The following is a 9,233-nucleotide window of genomic DNA, read 5'->3' as shown; positions in this document are numbered from 1 at the left end:
CCAAAGTCAAATAGACAAAACAATGTGTATTAAGAGAAGTCTAGAGGCCAGGTGCAATGGTCCATTCCTGTAATCCCAGCAATTTGGGAGGCCAAGGCAGGAGTATCATTTGAGCCCAGGAGTTTGAGACCAGCCTGGGCAACATAGTGAGACTCCATCACTATGAAAATTTTTTTTACTTAAAAATAAGAGGCCGGGCACGGTGGCTCACACCTGTAATCCCAGCACTTTGGGAGGCTGAGGTGGGTGGATCACCTGAGGTTAGGAGTTCGAGACCAGCCTGGCCAACATGGTGAAATACTGTCTCTACTAAAAATACAAAAATTAACTGGGCATGGTGGCATGTGCCCGTAATCCCAGCTACTCAGGAGGCTGAGGCAGGAGAATTGCTTGAATCAGGGAAGTGGAGGTTGCAATGAGCCAAGATCACGCCACTGCACTCCAGCCTGGGTGACAAGAGCGAGACTCTGTCTCAAAAATAAAAAATAAATAAAAGAGAAGTCTATCTTCTACCTTTGTTCTCTGCACCCCGCTTCCTCCCCTGATACGTAAGTAACCATTTAAAAAACTTTTGTCTTTTCCTTCCCTTGAGGTCCAGTCTAACTAGACAACATGATCAGTGGTTATGTGCACATGTGCACACATGCACACTCACACATGCTCCCTTCTTAGAGAAACAGGATGCCAGATACACCATTCTCCACCTTGCTTTCTTTCACTTACAGTATATCCAGAGATCACTCCATAGCTGTGCTTAGAGATTGTTTTTTTGAGACAGGGTCTCACTCTGTTGCCCAGGCTGGAGTGCAAGTGGCATGAATATGACTCACTGCAGCCTCTATCTACTGTGCTCAATCCTCCTGCCTCAGCCTCCCAAGTAGCTGGGATTGCAGGCACATGTGACCATGCCCAACTCATTTAAAAATTTTTATTTTTAGTAGAGGCAAGCTTTCATTGTGTTGCCTAGGCTTCCATAGAGATATTAATTTCTCCTTTTTCACGGCTGTGCCACACTCCTTGTTGGATGCATCATGGTTTAGTCAACCAGCCCCTTTCATTTGGGTTGCTTCCAGTCTTTGGCTATTATAAACCTGAGCACTGAATGGCCTTGTGCAGATTCCTTGCAGTATCTTTGTGGCAGACTCCTACACATGGGAGTGCATTTTTGTCCTGCCTGTTTTCCTGTAGAGAGCCAGAAGGCGGATGTGCTGGAGGGGACAGTGGAGAGGCTGCCCCCCGTCAGAGCATCAGGGCTGGGAGCTGACCCCGCCCAGGCAGTGGTCTCACCAGGCCAGGGAGATGGTGTTCCTGGCCCAGCCCAGGCATTCCCCGGCCACCTGCCCCTGCCCACAAAGGTGGAAGCCAAGGCTCCTGAGACACCCAGCAAGAACCTCAGGACTGGCCTGAAATTGGCTCCAGTACCCGGCAGGGTCAATGTGGTCTCCTCGAGCCTGGAGGTTGCACCAGGTGCAGGACAAGGAGCATCGTCCAGCAGGCCTGACCCTGAGCCCTTAGAGGAAGGCACGAGGCTGACTCCAGGGCCTGGCCCTCAGTGCCCAGGGCCTCCAGGGCTGCCAGCCCAGGCCAGGGCAGCCCACAGTGGTGGAGAAACACCTCCAAGGTAAGGGGAGCTCTTACAGGCTGGGCGAGGGAGGGGATGGACTGTGGCCCCTCGCTGGAGCTCGGCCGTGGGCAGCATCCACTGCATACATGTTCCTGGGCTGTTCTTGCGAGGGGAATGGGGAGGAGGCCTGGGCCCTGCCTCTGGGAGCTTAGAGTACCACTGCTCACCGGCTGCCCACTAGAAATAACTGGGGGGAGTTTGGAAAATAAAGATGCCTGGAGATGTTGATTGAATTGGTCTGGATTGAGTCTCAGGAATTAGATTTTTTTTTTACATGCTCCCCAGGTGGTTCTAGTGGGGAACAGGGTTGAGAATCACTAGCTCTTAGATCAGTACTAACAGTAGCTAAAAGATGGGGCTCACGGAGCACCTGCCCCCGGGCTGGCCATTGGCTGGGCATTTCACCGGGTTCACCTTTTATTCTCAAGCCATCCGCAGGAGGTGAATGTGGTTGTCATCCCCATTTCATTGATGAGAATACTTAGGCTCCCAGTGCCCAGGGCCCCACAGCTAGGAATTCATAGAGTTGGGATCTGAATCCGGGTTACCGGATTCCGGAACCTGTGCCCCAATCACTGCACCATCCTGCTTCCTCAAGTCGGCATTTAATTAAGTTCTAAATAACATGGCGGGGAGAGAAGGACAGGGCCCTCAGGAATGTGAGAGGGGTGCAGGCTGAGTCAGCCCCAGGGGCTTTCGGGAGGCTCGCGCGGAAGTCCTGGAGGTGGAGTCGTGGCAGCTGCCCTGCCCCTAGAACGCAGCCTGAGGACCTGCTCTCGGCAGACGTCTGTAGCAGAGTAAAGAACCTGCAGACTCTCATGCCCTCCCCAGCACATCCTGGTCCCCAGAGCAGCCCTGCTGAAGGGCGCTGTGCCCCCGGGCTTCTCTCGGAGGGACGTGGTGTTTCCTAGCATCTTCTGTGCCTGCCCGGGGTGGCCCTGACCTGTCATGGAGAACCCAGGCCTGGCTCAGGGAGTGGATCTGGTGTCTGTGTTTGCTGTGGTGACAGGCAGAGAAACCCAGATCATTTGTCAGACTTGGTTCTAGGAGGAAATGGGAGCCTCCCAGGAGGCCTCACAGGCTAGAGGAAGGGGTTCCTGGCAGGCATCTCGGGATCGGAACCAGGACACTAAATGTGGAATCTGGGGCTGGGGGTGAACTGTCTATGAAGTTGTTAGGGACCTCAAAAGATTCTGAGAGAGAAGAAAAGTTCTCTCTCTCAGGTTCAACCCTTGGCTGAATTCAGGCCCAGCAGACCTGCAGCGGCCTCAGGAAGTGAGGAGATCACTACCTGCCCTTCCTCACCTCAGACATGTATTTTGAGGAAAATAGGTTCGAAGTCAAGTATCAGCTCTGACGGGCCATGGCTGCCTGTGCAGAGGATCCTGCTGGGCCCTGTGGCTCATGCCTTGATCCCAGCACTGTGAGAGGCTGAGGCAGGAGGATTGCTTGAGCCCAGGAACTTGAGGCCAGCCTGGGCAACAAAGCAAGACCCTATCTCTACAAAAATTAGCTGGGCTACCGTGAGCATGGTGGCGTGCACCTGTAATCCATGCATGCTACTGGGGAGGCTGAGGTGGGAGGATCACTTGAGCCCAGGAGGTTGAGGCTGTAGTGAGTTATGATCACACCATTGCACTCCAGCCTGGGAGACAAAGTGAGACCCTATTTCAAACAAACAAACCACAACAACAACAAACAAACCCAGAGGATCCTGAGGCCATGACTACTGAGGCACTGAGCTGGAACTGGTCAGCACTGCCTGCCGTGAGTCTGCCACATGGTGGGTAGACAGCTTTGGGTACTGAAGGTGGCAGGAGCTGCTTGTAAGTGCCTTTAGGGTCTTCACTCCATGCCCCTGCAAGTGAAGACCCAAAGGGAAGTCATGACTGCTGGCCTTCTCAGCTGACCATTGACTGGCAGCAGTTTCCTGTGTCCCTTGGTCTGGCAGGAGGCCTGAGTTAGATTTGGAGTGGCTTGCCATGGATGCCACACTTCCCTTCCTACCTGTCATTACCGAACCATGCCCAGTGCCAAGGCACAGTGTTGGAAGAATTTCTACCTCCCATCTAGTGAGTCACACGCACCTAGGGACAGGTGTATCAGAGAGGTCCAGCAGCTCAGACACAGGGATGGGGCCTTTAGCTGCTGGAGAAAGGCTTCACTGTTTTCTTTTAAAAAATTGGGATAAAAACTGTCCAGGCACAGTGGCTCACGCTTGTAATCACAGCACTTTGGGAGGCCGAGGCGGGCGGATCACGAGGTCAGGAGATCGAGACCACAGTGAAACCCCGTCTCTACTAAAAAATACAAAAAATTAGCCGGGCGTGGTGGCGGGCGCCTGTAGTCCCAGCTACTCGGAGAGGCTGAGGCAGGAGAATGGCGTGAACCCGGAAGGCGGAGCTTGCAGTGAGCCGAGATTGCGCCACTGCACTCCAGCCTGGGCGACAGAGCGAGACTCCGTCTCAAAAAAAAAAAAAAATAAATAAATAAAAAAAATAAAATAAATAGGGATAAAAACCACATAATGTAAATTTAACATCTTAGCACCACCCCCCTCCTTTTTTTTTTTTTTTTTTTTTGAGACAAGGTCTCACTCTGTCACCGAGGCTGGAGTGCAGTGGTGCCATCTCGGCTCACTTCAGCCTCCACTTTTCGGGCTCAAGTGATCCTCCCACCTCAGGCATGTGCCACCATGCCTGGTTAATTTTTTATTTTTTTTGTAGACACAGGTCCCACTATGTTGCTCAGGCTGGTCTCGAACCCCTGGCCTCAAGTGATCCTCCTGCCTCAGCCTCCCAAAGTGCTGGGATTACAAGTGTGAGCCACAGTGCCCAATCCCATCTTAACCTTTGAAAAGTGTACACTCAGTAGTGTTAAGTATATTCACGTTGTTGTGAGACAGATCTCCAGGCCGTTTCCATCTAGCAAAACTGAGATTCATCATCCACTAAATAACACCTCCTGCCCCTCAGCCCTTGACAGCCACTATTGTACTTTCTGTCTCCGTGAATCTGAGTATTTGAGGGTCCTCATATCAGTAGAATCATACAGGATTTGTCTTTTTTTTTTTTTTTTTTGAGATGGAGTCTCACTGTGTCACCCAGGCTGGAGTGCAGTGGCATGATCTCAGCTCACTGCAAACTCCACCTCCTGGGTTCAAGCGATTAGCAATTCTCCTGCCTCAGCCTCCCAAGTAGCTGGGACTACAGGCACATGCCACCACACTCAGCTAATTTTTGTATTTTTAGTAGAGATGGGTTTTCTCCATGTTGGCCAGTCTGGTATCAAACTCCTGATCTCAGGTGATCCATCCTCCTTGGCCTCCCAAAGTGCTGGGATTGCAGATGTGAGCCACTGCACCTGGCCACAGGATTTGTCTTTTCGTGCCTGGCTCATTTCACTGAGCACAATGTCCTCAGGGTCAATTGATGCTGTAGTGTGTGTCAGAATGTCCCTCCTCTTTAAGGCTGAATAGTATTCTGTGCTGTATAATGCGTAGACACCACCTTCTGTCTATTATCCGTCACTGGGCATTTGGGTTGCTTCCACCTTTTGGCTGTTGTGAGTAATGCTGCTACAGTTATGAGTGTACAGATGTCTCTTGGAGACCCTGCTTTGGATTCTCTGCGATATATACCCGGAAGTGGAGTTGCTGAAACATGCGGTAATCCTACTTTTAATTTCTGAAGAGCCTCCAGTTTTCCACAGCAGTTGCGCCATTTTAGCCCTTTTGAACCCCTGCATTTGTGCCTTCCTCTCTTGGTTGACTCTTGGTGCATCTGTAAGGTATCACTGTCCCTGAAGACAAAAGAGAGAACTGAGGCCAGGCTTATCCAAAGCTGTCCAGCAACCTGCTGGCAGAGCTAAGCCCAGAATCGAGGCCACCTGCCTCCCTGCTGAGACTCAGTCCCTGCCACACACTGTCACCCTCACCCACTAACACACATAGACCCCGTGCTGTGGGATTGTGGCCCAGCAAAAAGAAGCCCCACCAAGAGGCAGCCAGAGTTGGGGAGACTCGGAGAGGGAGGGTTTGGATTCCTGGGTGACTTGACTGCCAGGATCAGGGTCCTTCCTTCTAGAGGTCGGGGCTCAGAGGGCCTTTCCCACCTCCATCGGGGCCCACAAACCCTAGTATTGCAGAGTCTGGGCAGTGAAAATGAGTGAAGTGAGCTGGGGCATTGCCAGGGTGCGCAGGGTCTGTGCTGAGGTGGAGAGCTGTTCCTCAACCACGTGGGCACATGGACCCAGCACAGCCAGCTCTTCTGTTTGTTCAAGATGAACAGAAAGTCTAGTCTTTTATGAGAATTGCCTGATTTTATTTTATTTTAGTTTTTGAGACAGGGTCTCTCACTCTGTCGCCTAGGCTGGAGTGCAGTGGCATGATCATAGCTCACTGTAGCCTCCATCTCCTGGGTTTAAGCAATCCTCTTGCCTCAGCCTCCAGAGTATCTGGGACCACCACTCCTGGCCAAGTTTTTTAAAATTATTTTTTGTAGAGATGGGGTCTTGCTATGTTGCCCAGGCTGGTCTCAAACTCCTGGTCTCAAGGGATCCTCCCACCTTGGCCTCCCAAAGCACTGGGATTACAGTTGTGAGCCACTGTACCCAACTGGAATTGACTGATTTTAAACAAATAGTTCTGATCTGGGGCTTCCAGTGTGACATTTGAGTTGGTTTCTCCTTCTCTTCATTTAAGTGAAAGGGAAACTGGGCCCAGGGTAAGGTAGAGGGACCGGGGCCTCCCGCCTACAAGCCTCAGTTCTCCTGGGACAGAAGCAGGTTCTCAGGGGTGTATGGTCCTCACCTCTGTCCATTCTCAAGCCTCCCAGGACCCTCATCTGGTGGGATCCTGGGAGCTGATGGCACCAACTGCCACTGAAGCCAGCTCCTGCTCTCGTGTCCTGTCTAGCAGGGCCCCAGGGCCATTGTCAATGATGGCAGCAGTGGGCATTGGAACCCACGTCTGTTCTGACTCCAGAGTCCTTGCCTCTAACCTCAGCACCATGTTTCTCTCCACCCCAGGATCTCCATCCACATACAAGAGATGGATACTCCTGGGGAGATGCTGGTGACAGGCAGGGGCAGCCTTGGACCCACCCTCACCACAGAGGCTCCAGCAGCTGCCCAGCCAGGTGAGCAGGGCCCACCTGGGACTGGGCGCTGCCTCCAAGTCCCTGGGACTGAGCCCGGAGAACAGACCCCTGAAGGAGCCAGAGCGCTCTCCCCGCTGCAGGAGAGCAGCAGCCCCGGGGGAGTGAAGGCAGAGGAAGAGCAAAGGGCTGGGGCTGAGACTGGCACGAGACCAGGCTTGGCCAGGAGCGATGACAACGACCACGCGGTTGGGGCCCTGGGCCTGCAGCAGGGCAAAGGCCCAGGGGCGGGAAACCCTGAGCCTGAGCAGGACTGTGCAGCCAGGGCTCTGGGCAGAGCCGAAGCAGTAAGGAGGACACCCCCAGGTACCGAGGCTGGCAGCGTGGTTCTGGGTAAGTGGGGCTGTTGCCCAGCTAGACATGAGCCCTGAGGGGAGGGAGTTTGGAGCCCCTACTCCTGGGGAGTCTTCCTGTAGCTTCCAGGGGTAGATCATGTGAGTCTGGGGGCGTCCAAGAGTCGGGAACATCTCCAGGTACATCCTGGGGCTGGAGACCAAGGCGCAAAGATGCAGGTCCTGAACTTGGGCTGGCTGCAGAGGTAAGGGAGAGGGCACACGTGTGGCCCACCTGAGTACATTTCCTTTTTTGGAGACAGGGTCTTGCTCTGTTGCCCAGGCTGGAGTCCAGCGGCACGATCATCGTCCCCTGCAGGCTTGACCTGGGTTCAAGTGATCCTGCAGCCTCGGCTTCCCAGAGCTTTGGGATTGCAGGCATGAGCCGCTGTGCCTGGCCACTGGGGAGATTTCTTACTGCCACCTGTCTGCCTGAGCTTGCCACCATGAGTCTCATTTTGGATTGAGAGAGAGAAGGCTTCTGTTAAAAAGCGAAGACCTGAATTGGTGTCTGTGACCACTGTCAGCCATTCCCACCCACCCGGGCTAGTGACCCAGGGTGTGTTCTTCTGTTCTAAAAGCCCTCAACCCCTCCAGCCCTAGGGTCACACCCTCCTTGGTCTGATAATTGTCCACGGACCGCTGTCAGTGTTCCCGGTAGTTGGAGAGCAGGCAGAGTGCTCCCATGGCGATCCCTGAACAAACGCCAGCCCGAGCCGACTTCCTTCCAGCCCTTGGTGCACAACTGGTTCACACCACTGCACTTGCTGTGTGTTCTAGATTCTGTTTTATTCATTTAGTCTATTTCCTGTAACATTTCTAAGTATTCATATCACCTCTGAAGGACAAGATTAAAATAAAACAACCCTAAACCATTAAAAAACAAACAAACAAACAAACAAACAAACAAGCAAACCTTTCCAAGTGCTGGCCGTCGTCTGTTTCCCTTGCAGACAGATCCCCTGTCCACCCCCTCCCCAATCCTGTGCCCCCGAGGCCTGTCCCCCTGGCTCCATCACGGGCTGTCATGCTGAGCTTCTGGTTGGGCTCAGCTGGCAGGAGATGGAGGGTGAGAGGAGAGAGGGTGGATGTTTATTTTTCCACCTGCCTCCCTCTCATAACACCCTCGCGAGTTTCCACAGCCCTGACTTTACAGTCCCTTTAAAAATAGTGGCGTCACTAACTGCCCCATCACCTTGTCCACGTGGGCCCTCTGTTTCCTGCGGGCCACACAGATCCACTAGGATTGCCTTCTAGACCTCATGAACAGACTGGATATAACTTCTCCGCCTTGCCAAGGGCACTGTCCTGGGTGCCGGGAGACCTGGGTTTGAGTGCTGTCTGTCACAGGCTCCCTGTGTGACCTCGGTGGTCACCTCATCTCTCTGACATTCAGCTCCCTTCTCTGCCAAATGGATGGCTCTACTGAGATGGTTTGGAGAAAATGTTTCAAATTCCAGGGCTGTACGTAGGGCCTGGTGGACCAAGGGAAGCTGAGTGGGTCTTGGCATAGGTGACCGAGAGGTGTGGGCTGCACAGAGGAGGCTCACGGGTCCTTATTGCCTCCTGAGCAGATGACAGTCCGGCCCCGCCAGCTCCTTTTGAACACCGGGTAGTGAGCGTCAAGGAGACCTCCATCTCGGCGGGTTACGAGGTGTGCCAGCACGAAGTCTTGGGAGGGTAGGTGGGCATCTGCCTTGGTGGGGGGGATTAGAGCAGGAGTCACGGGGCGGGGTCGGGACCACCTGGAGAACTGGGGTGGGTGCTGCAGGATGACTCTCTCTCGAGCTGATGGAGCCAAGGCTGGGGTGGGACATCCCATACAGCATGGGGTGCATGGTGGCCCACAGAGTGGGGGAAAGAGAATAGCTTGAGAGGACAGGAGAGCCCACGTGGCGTCGGGGAGGGGAGGCTCAGGAGAGCAGGCATCCTGTGGGTATGGGAGGCACAGCCTGGAGGTGGCCAGAAAGCCGACATGAGGTGGGATGAGGAGAAGCTTCTTTAGGGTGGATAGCCCAGGTGGTGTGGGGTGAGGGGATGTTCCCTGGGGTGCAGGATGGCCTGGGTGGTGTGGGGTGAGGGGATGTTCCCTGGGGTGCAGGATGTCCCGGGTGGTGTGGG

At 53.7% G+C, this 9,233-nt stretch overlaps 1 protein-coding gene and 1 long non-coding RNA gene across 6 annotated transcripts in view; one reads left to right on the top strand and one right to left on the bottom strand.

Moving 5' to 3' along the window:
- The window catches only part of LOC129457799 (UPF0547 protein C16orf87), a 132,273-nt gene that overhangs the window by 96,761 nt on the left and 26,279 nt on the right, over nucleotides 1-9,233 (top strand). For 4 of the 5 annotated variants that reach the window (XM_063611892.1, XM_055233300.2, XM_063611890.1 and 1 more), the window contains exons 3-5: nucleotides 1,189-1,621; nucleotides 6,653-7,113; nucleotides 8,687-8,792. In XM_063611892.1, coding sequence (XP_063467962.1) covers nucleotides 6,675-7,113; nucleotides 8,687-8,792 — 545 coding nt within the window. In that variant the 5' untranslated portion in view covers nucleotides 1,189-1,621; nucleotides 6,653-6,674. The remainder of the gene's footprint in view (nucleotides 1-1,188; nucleotides 1,622-6,652; nucleotides 7,114-8,686; nucleotides 8,793-9,233) is intronic. The other variant, XM_063611893.1, reaches the window with a different exon arrangement.
- On the bottom strand, nucleotides 5,320-8,345 carry LOC129457804 (uncharacterized). The gene is made up of 3 exons (XR_008649379.2): nucleotides 8,308-8,345; nucleotides 7,348-7,564; nucleotides 5,320-5,425 (listed from the first exon to the last, which is right to left on the bottom strand). It is a non-coding gene; the product is annotated as an uncharacterized lncRNA (long non-coding RNA).

This window comes from Symphalangus syndactylus, chromosome 11 (genome assembly GCF_028878055.3).
Source record: "Symphalangus syndactylus isolate Jambi chromosome 11, NHGRI_mSymSyn1-v2.1_pri, whole genome shotgun sequence".
Classification (NCBI taxonomy): domain Eukaryota; kingdom Metazoa; phylum Chordata; class Mammalia; order Primates; family Hylobatidae; genus Symphalangus; species Symphalangus syndactylus.
The sequence above is the reverse complement of the archived record's forward strand: the minus strand, read 5'-3'. Positions and strand labels throughout refer to the sequence as shown.